Source organism: Ceratotherium simum, chromosome 6 (assembly GCF_057802395.1).
Source record: "Ceratotherium simum simum isolate JZ-2026a chromosome 6, ASM5780239v1, whole genome shotgun sequence".
In the NCBI taxonomy this organism is placed as follows: Eukaryota; Metazoa; Chordata; class Mammalia; order Perissodactyla; family Rhinocerotidae; genus Ceratotherium; species Ceratotherium simum.
Window position 1 is genome coordinate 83,655,346 of NC_141905.1, and position 13,581 is coordinate 83,668,926.

Consider the following 13,581-nt stretch of genomic DNA (forward strand, 5'->3'; position numbering starts at 1 on the left):
TTTTGTTTTCCTTTTGAGATTCTGCAAGCCCTTCCTCGTATGACAGCTGCCTTGGCATTGTCCTGCTAGAAATGCTAGTTTTGTCTGTTGGGTTGTATTTTTCCTTTTTGGATGAAGAATTTATTTGCTCTTAACTGTATTTTAATATTCATTGCTTTAGCAAGATTGGAGCCTCTTGACCTGTTGATGGCTTTGGGGTTTAATATAATGAAAAATTATTAAAAAATAGAAGTAATCTCTGAGGGTTTGGGAAGCCCTTGACCGTAGTGCAGAGAACAGATCCTTTAGGTTTATGGGTTGTTCCCAGCCAGTTATGTAAATTTAACGTTTGGTTAAGATCGGTAAACAGGAAAATAAAAGAATGTAAGCTAGTTGCCTTTGGAAAAAAGATAACCCTATGAAATGATGGGACTCTCTGAGTAGAGGTCATAGTTCAATGAAACTGTTGAGGAGAGCTGATTAAGGAAGGGAATGATTTGTAGAAATTGGATGATGAAGATTTAAGATTCAGAATTATGATCAGAACAAATCAAAGGGTTTTAAATTTATGATCCCAGCAGCCATCAGTTATCTTTAGGCATCCAGCTAAAATGTGATATCATTGTCCATGGAGAATGATTCATATTTGGAACACCATTTCTGATTGTGAAGTGTTGTTGATTACTGTCAGTAGGAGTTTAAATTTCTTAAAAGGTTGTTAGAGGTTTCATGAATTATGAATCTTAACCCCCCAAAAACACTAAAACGTAGCCATCTTAGGCCAAACTCCAGCCAGTGAATGCATTTTGAAGAGTCACTTGTACTGTGCCATGGGTGGTGTTGAGGGAAAGAGAGGAGGAGGTTTGCCTGATAAAAGAAACAGGAATAAGAGGGAGAGGAGAAATGGGTCTCTGAAGAAGGCTGTGTGAGCCGGCCCACGATGGTTCCAGCCTGGGCCTGGGGTCAGGCCAGCCACAGTACGGAAAAGGTAGGTCCTGTTGAGCAGGAGTGAGGGGAGCCATGAAAGAAGAGGGGGAGATTCCTTACAGCCTGAGCCTTGATGTGGGCAAGAGGGAGGTTCTGACTGCTGGTTTGCTCCCTGCAGGCCTGACGGGCACTCGGGCAAAGGTAGACAGCATGCACGTTGGTGCGTGGAAAGAACACAGCATTTGAGGTCAGAAAACATAATGTTTTGACCTCGATCCAAGTTATTTAACCCTCTGGGCCTTAGTTTTTACATCTATAGAATAAGAATACGAGTCTTTGCCCTTCTGAGGTGACGGGGTTTTTGTGTGGCTCCAGTGTGGACGTGCACACTCTCAGGAGTCGCAGTGTCAGCTGTTACCTTGTCACGTGTGGCCAGAGGTCTGTATTACATCTGGACTTGTTTTTTTTTTTAAAAAAGGATGCTAGAAATGAACTGCCCTGTAATTACTGGTCTTTTCCAGTAGTAACATAAACACAATCCATTGCTCTCTCCTGTGGGGGAAATATTTTCAGAACAAACTGCAAATTTAAGTTTTTGTTAAAGCAATTTTTAAATGGAGTACAGTCTGGAAGCCATCGGCTGAGGGGCATTCTTCACAGAGAAGGTGCACTGACCTTTTAGATACATGGCAGAGCAGGAGTTCCTGTGAGTCAGCAGTCTGTGCTTCAAGTCCTAGGGGATTCCAGGCCAGGGAAAGCCACCCCACAGCTGCTTCAGACGCGCGCTCGCTCCCCGTCTGGGGGTCCTCGGGCTGGGCGTGGAGAGTGGAGGAAATACTGGAGAGCTTTCCCATGCCCTGGCCTGTCTCCACTGCATCTTCTTAAGAGTGTGGTCTCGCACTGTGCCGCCTTCTTGTTGAACGCATGTCTTCCTCCAGCTCCTACCTCAGCAGAATGCAGCCTCCATGAAGGCTGGGACTGGGTCTCTTTTGTTCACTGCCAGGAGCAGTTCCCGGTACATAGTAGGCACGCAGATATTTGTAAAAAGAGTGAACATTGGTTTTAATTGATGTATTGAAATAAATGTCTAAAAACAGACCTACAAGCAGTCGGTGCAAGAAGGTTGGTATGGAATAGGCATTAATGGAGCACCTGCTTCCCTCTGAAAAGGGGCGGCTGGGCCGTTACCGTTATTTTGGGGATCCCTTTTTGAACTCTTGGTGGGCATCACTGTTCACCTCTCCTTCTTTGTTTTTTTTAAACCCAGCAGTAACATTGAAGAAGATGTCGTCCTCAAAACCAACAAGCAAATTTACTCCCAGCTCTTGAGAGCTACTGCTAACAAAAATGCAACTCTTGTGGAAAGAATCGACGTTCTCATCCATTTGCTGGATCAGCTTGCCCGTGGCGGTGCCAGTGCCGTTCAGTGACTCACGCCCCGGCTGTGGCCACAGGGATGCTGTCAGTGCCTTCTGCACTCGGGGGCTAGTGTGTCCATTTGGTGCTTCGTTTCATTAAATATGAGGGAAATATCCACTTAAAACAGGCACAGCAGTGGAAACAGAGTTCTCATTTCCCGTGACAGGCACAGCACGGCTGAGTCCTTTGTCTTCTCCTCTGAAGTGCTAAAACAGAATCAGACTTAACGCTCCCAGCATTTGTTTCTTGGAGAAGTACCTGGTACCTCAATATTAATAGACTTGCTGTGATGCAATTACAGTTTTAAATATTTTTCAAGTATGTTAAGCTACATGGGTTTAAGATATAATTATTTTGGATAAATGTTACTTTGGTCAAGGGAACTCTTATCCAAATGATTTTAGTGGTTCAAGTGGGTTAAAGAAACTTCCTGTACATCTACGTTTCCTTCTGAATCACACAGAAAGAAGGCTGCCTTTTTAGAAGCTTCAGTGCGGGATTTTTCAAAGGCTAGCCATCGTGCAATTCTCTGTATTTAGTGCATGTTCTGAAGGGTCTGCTTTTCTGTGACTTTGTATGACAGTTGATCAAGAATAGGTACTACTACTTTTTTTTTTTCGTTTTAAACTTGAAACTGTGAATAAGGTAAGAAAACTATTTTGAATAAATAAATTATTTATTTAAAATGTCTTTGTATTTTTCCATTTCACATTCTGCTCATTGAGTTTTTATTTGAACTGGTTTAATTAATAAATTTTACAAAGTAAAAATTAAAAACACTAAACATCAAATTCTTCATCCACTAAATTCTCACTGGAACATTACACCTATTGCTTGCCGCTGCTGCCTCATGGCTCTGGTCCAGTTGCGTAGACACGCTGTTCTCCAGTGCCCGCAGTGTACACTGCTGGACTTGTCGTGGTTAGTAATCTCAGTTTCACGAAAGGCAACGTAACCTAGAAATCAAGCATGCTCTCTCCTGTCAGGGGGACGGTTTGGGTTGATGTGTGTGACCCTTTGTAGACAAGAGCCTGCCCTTACACGTCCGCGGGCCTGAGTGCAGGGGGAGGTGCTGCCGACGACTCCAGGAGTGCGTCTGCGGTCCTGTTCACCGCGGATCCTCCGGGTGACTGGCAGCCGCACCTCTGGAGGAATCTGAACTGTACGAGAGACTGTCCGGAGCACACTCGTTCTGAGCTGAGCTTTTACAGACTGCTCTCGCACGCCGAGACCGTCAGGCGTTCCCCTGGACCGTGCGTTGACGTCCGTCGGCTTGGCAGAACTGTCCCGCCGTTTGTCCGCTTCCTTGTTATTTAGTTTGCATTGTCCTTGGGACAGATCTGCATCAGTTTTCAAACGCTAGTCATCGAAGCCTTTAAAGTTTTGACTAAATTGTAAAGCAGTTGTACAAAATCAGCGACATCCCGTATCAGGACGGCTCCTCCTGTCTCGCCTGCGGCAGCACGCACAGAGAAGGGCGCTGTCTTCGCTCTGCTGGTCACACCTGGACATTTCCACTGATTACATCTAATTTTGGATTACTGAATTAATCCAAAAGGATTTTCTGCCTATGCAGAAATAAGCAGCGGTTAGATGTTAGAGTTCTGTCTTCTAGCCTCTGTCTTGCCGAGCAGCCTTTCAGTCAAGAGGAAAATTTGTTTTTAAGCAAGAAGATATAAATTATATCTATCTTCACTTGTCAGAGCAATAATATGAAAGTCCCTACAGGGGAAAAAAGGTCCTTTTAAAAAGTTTTTGTAGGGGCTGGCCCGGTGGCATAGTGGTTAGGTGCACACACTCTGCTTCGGCGGCCCGGGGTTTGCAGGTTCAGATACCTGATGCACCGACGCACCACTTGTCAAGCCACGCTGTGGTGGCATCCCACATAAAATAGAGAAAGATGGGCACGGATGTTAGCCCAGGGCCACTCTTCCTCAGCAAAAAGGAGGCTTGGCATTGGATGTTAGCTCAGGGCTGATCTTCCTCACAAAAAGAGAAAAAAAAGTTTTTGTAATCTGATTTTAAAGCTTCTTGAAGTGCTTGTGTTTTAGCTGTTCCTTTAGAAGAACTGTGGTATTTGTAGTCTGATCATTGAGACGACGGAGTCTTTTTCAGTTAATTTCAGTGCCCAAAACATTACACAGACGTTGGGGTTTGTGTTAAGAAGCGGTAATAGCTATTTTATCTGGAAGTTAAAGGGACATAATGCCTATCCTAGAGATAACTGACATAGGAAAAATAAAGTTATCCAATTAGCTTCAACAGTCTTATTTTGGTTGTTAGCCCTCAGATCATAAATCAGCTGCCATATAAAGTGTTTCCTGCTCTGAAGGGAGAGAAGCACATTATATGAATTCTAGCGAGCCAGACAGCTGTGCTGTTCAGGACTGTTTGGGATGCAGGCCTGTGCTCAAACGAGAGAGCACTGCAGGAATGGAGAGCGAGTGCCCGGGCACCAGGCTGCACTGGGGAGCAGGGACAAGAGTGGCTGCTGCGTGAGACCTTTGGCAGGACACAGCTAGGGAACTTGAGTTCCTTCGACTAGAAATGTGCACGGCAGTATTTGGCCTGCTGCTGACAGAGTTATGAAGATCAAGAAATACATGCAAAAACTTTTTGTACACTGTCAAGTATTAGAAAAATATAAATTGACAGGAAGTTTGGAGTGGTTAATTCGAATTCTGTGACCTTTTCCATCGAATCCCCAAGTTTTCATGCAGTAACATTTCCATGCCCTTAGCGGGCGGCATCTTCTGTGATGGACCCCATGGCTATGGCCGCCTTCCCATCTACCCATGAAATCGGCGGGAGGAGGGACAGACAGTGTCGGGAACACGGCTACAGAACCCTGGAGAGAATGGACAGCAAAGACAGCGATTCCTCAGGGTTCCTTTTTTTTTTCCAACCTTGCCTAAAAAAATTGTAAAATTATTTGGTGAATTATTTTTTTGACTGAGAAATTGACTTTTAAATCAAGTATTTTAAAAGTTTAAGTAATGCTTTTTCCATGGGGTTTTAACTTAGGGAGCCCTCGTCACTTTGGTTACTAAAACTCTGGTTTGTTTTCTTTGTAAAAGAAATCAGACTTTTTCTCTTAGAAGAGAAATCCTTTGACTCGCTCCATTTGCCTACTTTTCTCATCACATATTCAGGGTGGAGGCATGGACGTCACAAACGTCAAACCACTTGTCTGAGATAGATTGCTTGGGAAATAGGCCATTTGAAGGAAGCCAAGAGTGCTGCTGTTTGTCCTTGTCATTGACGACTTTCCAGTATGCATTGCCTTTGAAGAAGAAAATGGAGTTGTGTGCGTAGGAGTAGTAAGCTGAATCTATATTTCTGAAAGGATGGTTTTGTGGCTCTATTCCTGGAAAAACTTCAGTAATCTTCCTTGGATAAGAATCAAGTACTTGATTTCTATTGACATCAAATGCAAACACCTGCAAAGCAAATAAGAAAGTAAGACTGGCTTTTCTGAAAATCATTGATTTTTAGGTTAATTTATAGTAATGAGGTAAGTAAATCTGTGGTTTGCACCAAATTCTCTGGGCTTGAAGTTCCTAATAATTATCCATATGATGGGACGATCTGCCATTGCCTTGTAGGTCTGCAGTAATGAGAAGAGCTTTTAACTAAGAACTTGGTCATCTGATAAATTTCAGTTAGGGATAACACAAGCAACACCCGGCTGGGAAGCCGTCTACTTACGAAGGACTCTTTGAAGAAGTAAATTAATTGCTTTCTTCGGTCATAAAAGGCAGTGTCCAGGGGACTTGGGACGCCAGGAAATCCTTCTGAAATCAATTTGGGGTAGCTTTTTCCTCGTTCATCTTCTGTGTGGGCCTGATCATTGTCACTGTCATACCTCCAGTACTGACTTCCTGAGAGCCAAACAACAAGTTTTAACGTGGCTCATTACTGTTAAATCGCAGGAAGCGACAGAGGACAGCTTGCATCCCGGGCAACTGTGGAGTTCTGCCGCCATCCCAGGACGGAGCTGGCCTTGCAGCACCCGACTGAAGCCTCCGCGCACATGAATGACTCCCCAGGTCTGGAATTACTTCCAGATTTGACCCCAGGAATCCACTTTTCTTAGGCATCACTGCTGCAGTTAGAATGCTGGCTGCCTTTCATAGCCTCCCCCAGCCCTTTGGCGCTCATTGAAAGCAAAACCAAAACAACAAAAATCATGTGGTCTTTTTCCCATAAGCATCATATTTTTCTTCTCTTCCTTTATAGTCTAACGATCTTCCTTCTGTTAGGGCCCATGGGTTGTCCTGAATCATTTTCCTATCCTAATCAATATAAGCCCTCTTTTTGCAGGAAAAAAATCATGAAAATCATTATCATGAAATCATTATTAAATTCTACCTTTTTCCAGAGTTTAGAATCATTTAGTTCCACCAGCAGCCCCATTTTACAAATGGGGAAACTGGAGTAGAGAAAGTTGAAGCAATTCACCCAAATTCAGACAGCCTAGGTGGACCCAGGCATACAACCCAGGGCTCCCCAGTTCCACCCAATGACTTACCCCCTCGGCCTATGAAATAGTATCTTGGATTTTGCTCTGTTTCACTTCAAGTTCCCAATGCTAATTTCATGCTCTGAAACAGCACAGGATTATTCTAAGCTTTCCTTATTAGCTCCTAATCCTGAGTATCTGGCATATTGTCAGCATACAATAGAATAAATCCACTGAGTTAGATCCTCTTGTGTTCACAACTCACAAAACATTGCAAGGGGTTACGTTCCTTAGCAACCAAATAGTATATTTGGGAAGGTTTGCCATTGAGAAGAGTGTGACGTACGTCCAGCCAGAGGTGCAATTCACTCTAACTGCAATGTTTTTTGAATTTAAAATATTCACAGCAAGTTAAATTTAAGATGTTTTCAAAGCTCCAAGAATAAAATACAGCTGTATTATAGCAATCCCCTATGATGACCTAATTCTACAATTAAGATTCCTTGAGTGTTGCCAATACAAATTCTAGCTCCGGACTTCTTACAGCCTTGAAAGATGTGCTTCCAACTCGGAAAGATCCAGACTATAAAAGTCCACCCTGAGGCAATTGCTTTATGTAACTGAACTTAAAATAATTCTTCCTTTGTGTGATGAGAAGAGACATTAAGACCAAATTTATACTCAGGTTTCTTATGGCAAAATTTGCATTCAATGTTCTTTCAGTTTGGCTCCTGCCTCATTAACTCTTTCTGAGCAATTTAAAGCCACATGGCTATACGACTAGGATTCAGGCAGAGTCCGTGCACACAACTCTCTGGGCACAGGCTCTGGGAAGGGGAAGAAAAAGCAGTGCCACAAAATCACGGTTTGTGATTGGACTCCACTGCCTCTGGGACACAGGCTTGTGGCCCCGGGCATGGCGGCCTCTGAGCTAGCGGAAGTGGCAGCAAGAACGCCCCAGGCCTGCCCTCTCTGTGTTCACCAAGGCCAGCAGGTCCCCCCTTCCATCTCTGCCTCCCCACAAAACAGTGATCCTCCCCGCTCAGAAACTGCCCCTGTTCCGGGCTGCCCTCGGGACGAAGTCCAGCGCCTGACCCTGGTGTTCCAGGCTCTCTGTGCTCAGGCTGACCCCGTCTTCCCAACCGCATCTCGCCGTGTGAGCACCCTGCCACTCCTCCGTGGGCTCGGCTGTCCCCCAGATACGCCTTTTTCATGCCCGGCTCTAAGGCTTTGCTTCTGCTTCCTGAGTCTGACCAGCTCCATTCCCTACCCCCCGCCCCGTCACACACACCACTCCAGGGTCCTTTCCTGGGCACTCCAGGTCCTGCCCATCCTTCAAGTCTGGGTCAAGCCCTGATGTGGGTGGTGCCCCCATCTGACTCCAGGTGGCAGTCATCATCTCGTCTGTTCATTCTACTCCTTCAAAACATACTTTTCCTGTTGGAAGGCTGCTAAGGTTTTTTTCTCTCCAGAATCAGATTAAAACTTCTGAAGGGAGCGCCCTTGCTTACAGTTCTTTGGCAACCACCTCAGCGCCTAGCACCGTCCATTCACTCATTCATTCGTTCACTTGATGCATTCAGTGCCTTCTTAAAAAGATGTGGCTCACAGGGCTTACAGTCTGGTGGAACAGACAGGAATTAAGTACGTAACTGCAACAGCATTACAACAGATTCCCTGCTAGGGGCTCAAAATTCTGAAGGTTGTGAATGCACTTGTGTAATAAAGGAAATAGAGCCACCCATAAGAACCTCTACCTTTAAAAAAATAACGTTCGTCTCTTCTCCACGTCCAGATGTGGACAAAAGCGTCTATGTTTTGTGTTGGGATTCCGTGCCAGCCAACGAGGATTTGGATAGGATCCCCGTAGCGTGTCCGGTTGTTTCGATTTTCATAAAGCCAGTACCAGCTGTTGCGGAAAAAATATGTGCTGAATCTCACCATCACTTCTCCATAGTGGTTTCTCTCTTTGCGAATCCAGTCAAACGCAGTATCAAATGATCCTTCACATGAACCTTAAAAAAGAAAAGAAAAGTCTAGCCACTTGTCACCTCCTGCAAAAACCAACTGTTCCTACTTTCATGTGTGACTTGAATAGAGACAACTGCAAAGCTGGAGTTTTCTATTAAAACATCTTAGAGCAAGACACCATATGAGATTGGAAATAGACTCTCCCTGGCTGAGTGGAGGCAGCTGGAGGGACCCCCCCCCCCCCGGCGGCCCACGACAGTCCTGGCTCATGTGAATTGTTCTGGCTTCATTATTAATGCAGTTCCCGGGAAAGTGTCTCAGTTTGGATGCTAGTTACATGATCACCCTAAATATAGCTGATGCCTCTGCTGATGGCCGATCTGACGTCACTAGAGGGAAGGAGTTTGGTTCTGGGCACACACAAGAGTAAGATTTCCACTGAGGGAAATAAATGTCGTGGCATCTGTTATTCTCCAAAGATGCTGAGTGCCGACAACAGGACGGTTTGAACAGAACAGAAATGGGATGGTCCCTGTTTTAAGTGGAAAAGTGGAGGGTAAGCTTTCCTTCCCCTCAGTCTCTGTGCTAAATCATTAATCACTTCAGTTAAATTATTAACCACTAGTACGTTGGCCTGAACAATTAAATAGAGGTTAAATCTTATCCTGGCAAGACTATGCTGTTCTTTGCCTTGGGATTACAGTAAACTTCTTCCAGAGGATTCCAGTTCCTGTAGCTCTCATGGGATACCATGGCCTGGCATGCACTTGTGGCCCACTTGTGTTTAGAAAACCACCGCATTCTCCTCCTTCCTCCCAGGAATATAACGTAGCGCGTGAAAGAGAGGACGCAGGAGGGAATCTCCAGGGAGTGGGTTTTGCTCTCCACCAGTGGCTAGTCTGGGCATGTCCACCTGTCACTAAGAGAATGAGCATCACAGAGCTAGAAGGCAGCTGCTCCTGGGTGCAAGTGACTTGCACTATGTTGTGCTCCTGGGGGCAGCCTCCCACTGAGGGGTGAGTGGGTCCAGTCAGGCTTTGGAATCCTGAGTGCCCTCTGTGAGCTGTGAGGATGAACTCCTCCAGAACAGTCTTACCATACAGTCTTTGAATTGCTTTTCTGTCTGACCAGTCCAACTCAAATGCGGGCTCCTGGGGGATGTAATTTGGCTGCATTATGGATCCTGTCCTGTAGGTGTGAGGCAAGCCAAGGACATGGCCAATTTCATGGACGGCCACCTGGAAGCAAACACAAACCACAGGTGCGGCACCACCCAGTGTCTGAGCACCACTGGGTCCCATCCCGTCACAGAGGGCAGGCCTGTGCCTCGAGAGGAGAGGCACTTGTTAAGGAGAAGGGAAAGACAGTGAGAATCGGGGAACTTTCTCAGAAGGATGGACACCTCCCTGGAGGAGCTCCAGCCCCCGCTGCGCTGCCCTTTGCCATGTCACTCCGAGCAGTGGGAGACCACTTACTTTGAGAAGGCTGATGCCCGTGTCACTGGTGGGAGGTGTGAAATGCTCATCGTCGTCAAAGTGAATATCGCCCAGGCGCCAGGCGTGTGCAAACTCCTGCCCACTCCCGTCAAAAACCCGAGGACAGCCCAGGTGCCGGCCTGGCGAGGGGAGGGTGTGTCAGGGTGAATTAGGAGTGCCCACTGCACAGATGCCTTACCTCCGGGTCCTGGTGGGGTTCCGGCTTCCAGGGCCTTGTAGTCCAGCGGCAGAAGCAACAACCCCTCAACGTGAGGAGTGCATTAGACATGGGTGGTGTGTAAACAGTGTGTGTGTCAAAAAGTCTAAAGACTATTAGAGCTCGTCCCAAACACTGTGGGAGCCGAGAGGATGGAGGCTGTTCCACTCTGTCGGGAAGGGTGGGTGTGGTGGCGTGGGGGTGCTGTCAAAAGGCTTATGGAGGAGCCAAGATCTGAGCTGGGTCCTAAGAGCTGAGCTGTCATGAAATAAAGGCAGGGCATCCCAGTGGTCACATCCCTTACGTTTGTAGTTTTTCAATAAACTGTGCCCTGTATTTCTCACAGTGGGAGGTTAATCCAGTGAGACCAGCACCTCTAGTCCCCAGATGGCGCTGCAGGGAAGTTACCTGGTCCAAACCCACCCAGCTAGGAGGTGGGGGGGCTGGGCGAACCCCACCCCAGCCACTGGCTCAGGTCCGTAGACTACACTATTTCTCCACAGGAGGAGGGAGGGGAGGCGTCAAGTTAGGCCTGGTTTACTTGTACTTTGATGAGCACACTGAGTTCTTGTGAGCAATGCTCACTGGGCTGACCTGCTCTGAGACAAGTAGAGGGACCCGCATCAGTGTCCCGGTGTGACCACTCTGGGCTCTGTGCAGGGTGACATGCCTGTCCCCTTCCCAGCAAGTTGTAAGCAAGATCTCCAGAGGGCTTACAAGATGCCCATGCCCTGACAGGTGCCAGCTCAGAACACTCCAGGAGGCGGGGTTGGTGCCACCGCTCTGCAGGTGACAGGCAAGCAGGAGGCCAGGGTGGGGTGACTCAAGTCAGCCTATTTGACCCGAAACTTCCATTATGCTAACTGGGCCCAACCTCAGGCTATGCGGGACGGCAGGGAGGCACACGTCTGCTCTCCTTACCACGTCCAAAACCCAGCTTTATGTCAACCGTGGCTCCAGGGCCGGTGAGGTCCTCCTGGAAGTCCAGTGGCATCACCTCGCTCCACATCCGGAAGGCCAGTCTGAAGATGTACCTCTGCTCGTCCACGGAGAGCTGGCTGCTGTAGCCCTCGCCCACCAGCCTCCAGGTCAGGGTCTTTTTGGAGAAGGCCCGGGGCCCCCCAGCGGGCGGGGGGTCCTCGGGCTGCCCGCCGGGCGCGGGGAGCAGCGCCTGCAGGAAGCGCTTGGGGCGGGCCTTGGGGAGCGGGCCCCGCGGGGTCGCCAGGGTCCCGGGCGCGGGGCGCGCCGCCTGCAGCAGGGGCCGCGTGTCGGGGACGCCGCAGCGCGGCCGGTTCATGGCCGCCAGCGTGGCCGCGTCCAGCTCCCCGCTCGCCGGCAGCGCGTTGACCTTCTGGAACCTGCGCATCGCCTCGACCAGGGCGGCGCCCGGGGGGCCCTCGGGTGGCCCCTCGGGGCTGGGATCCCGGGACCCCGGGGGCGCCTCTGCCCAGCCGTATTTGGACAGGAACCGCTGCGGGGGAGAAATGCACGGGCTGCGAGTACGAGTATGCTCCACAGGTGTGTTTATCTATGTTATCTACTTGTCTTAGATAACATACAGGATAGTCTATATTTGCATATTGTTATGCATATTTGTATTTACGTTGTGTACTTACCTGTCTTGTGAAGCATTTATATTCCGTGTTTACCGGTTATTTGTGCGAGGTCCCCCACCTGAGAAGGTGTGTGTGCACATTGTGTGTGCATGTGTATGTACGTGGGCCCATGTATGCATGTGTGTGCACATATGCGTGTGCACATGTGCGTGCATAGGAGTGCGCATGTGTGCACGCACATGGGCCGGTGTGTGCATGTGCGTGGTGCTGTTCTCGGGGCTTCTCCTACCTGCGCCGCGAGGAGGTCGGCGATGGGCTTGGCCCGGCGCAGCGGGGACGGCTCCAGGTCCGAGCGGTCCCGGCTGTGGAAAAGGGTCTCCAGCTGGGCGGGCCGCGGGGCAGCGAGCCAGCAGAGCAGCAGGGTCGGACGGAAGATGGAGGCAGCGCGCATGGCCATCGGAGCCCCGCTCTCCCGCCTCTGCTCCGTCCCCGTCTCCCTCCTCGGAGAGCAGGCCCGGAAAGCCTTTATAAGCAGCCACAGGGAAACGACAGGTTTCCAAGCCCTTCTCACCCAGGCCTGAAGTGTGCCCAACAGCAGGCCCTGGATGTGCTGCCCTTTGAAGACCCCAGGACCACCCCTCTTGCTGGGCTGAGAATGTCCCCCCTCGCAGCCCCCATGTTTGCCACATCCTTGGGTAATTACATCCCCAACTTGCAGGCGCCTGCAGATTCCATCTCCATGGTGAGGGGCGTGAGGGCAAGTCTGCCGCCCAAGTGCACTGTGGAATGGCTGCGAGGGTCCCTGGGTCCCGTTGGGAGAGGCCAAAACCTCGCATGCAACAAGCTGAGACTCAGATCTGCACCTGCAACTTAACAACCATGACGTTAGTTTGCTCATAGTTTGGGTCCAGTTTTTTTTCTTGGTGTGCTGGGGTTTAGGGATTTGTTTGTTTCTCTGACTTATTTTTTGCTTATTGTTTTTGTTTCTCTTTATAAAAGGAATCATAGTCAGTATAGGAGAATGTAAATTTTAAAAGTACAGAGAATAAAGGAGGAAATCCTATGATTCAGATGGTAACATTTCGGTGAACATTCCCCCCCCCCCCCCCCCCGGAGGAAGATCAGCCCTGAGCTAACATCCATGCTAATCCTGCTCTTTTTGCTGAGGAAGACTGGCTCTGAGCTAACATCTATTGCCAATCCTCCTCCTTTTTTTCCCCAAAGCCCCAGCAGGTAGTTGTATGTCATAGTTGCACATCCTTCTAGCTGCTGTATGTGGGACGCGGCCTCAGCATGGCCGGAGAAGCGGTGCGTCGGTGCGCACCCAGGATCCGAACCCGGCCGCCAGCAGCGGAGCGTGCGCACTTAACCGCTAAGCCACGGGGCCGGCCCCCTCCGTGAACAGTCTTGCAGATACATATATTGTGTACAAGTGTAGAGAAATATCTGTATAATTTTACATAAATCATATGTTCTCTATTCTATTTTATTCCTTAAAACTCAGTGCACGGTCAGGGGCATCTTTCCGTGTTCATGAATACAGTATTTATCATTTGTCATTCTATGGGTCAAGGA

At 48.4% G+C, this 13,581-nt stretch overlaps 2 protein-coding genes across 5 annotated transcripts in view; one reads left to right on the top strand and one right to left on the bottom strand.

The window, feature by feature from the left end:
• Positions 1-3,011, top strand: part of EDRF1 (erythroid differentiation regulatory factor 1) — a 43,427-nt gene extending 40,416 nt beyond the window's left edge. For 3 of the 4 annotated variants that reach the window (XM_087432830.1, XM_087432832.1, XM_087432833.1), the window contains one exon: positions 2,174-3,011. In XM_087432830.1, coding sequence (XP_087288956.1) covers positions 2,174-2,336 — 163 coding nt within the window. In that variant the 3' untranslated portion in view covers positions 2,337-3,011. The remainder of the gene's footprint in view (positions 1-2,173) is intronic. The other variant, XM_087432831.1, reaches the window with a different exon arrangement.
• Positions 3,012-3,035: 24 nt separating this feature from the next.
• MMP21 (matrix metallopeptidase 21) lies at positions 3,036-13,043 on the bottom strand. Its single transcript, XM_004438879.3, has 7 exons — positions 12,296-13,043; positions 11,372-11,921; positions 10,234-10,373; positions 9,855-9,996; positions 8,545-8,802; positions 6,034-6,206; positions 3,036-5,765 (listed from the first exon to the last, which is right to left on the bottom strand). The coding sequence occupies exons 1-7, from the start codon at positions 13,010-13,012 to the stop codon at positions 5,466-5,468; spliced, it is 2,280 nt and encodes a 759-aa protein (XP_004438936.2). The 5' UTR covers positions 13,013-13,043; the 3' UTR covers positions 3,036-5,465.
• Between the last annotated feature and the right edge of the window lie 538 nt (positions 13,044-13,581).

Excerpts from the sequence above, each read along its gene's own strand:
- MMP21 (XM_004438879.3), bottom strand. The coding sequence starts at position 13,012 with ATGATTCCTTTTATAAAGAGAAACAAAAACAATAAGCAAAAAATAAGT. Across the intron at positions 11,922-12,295 it reads CCGACCTCCTCGCGGCGCAG|CGGTTCCTGTCCAAATACGG; the intron begins GTAGGAGAAGCC and ends TCTCCCCCGCAG. Across the intron at positions 9,997-10,233 it reads CGGGCATCAGCCTTCTCAAA|GTGGCCGTCCATGAAATTGG; the intron begins GTAAGTGGTCTC and ends GTTTGCTTCCAG.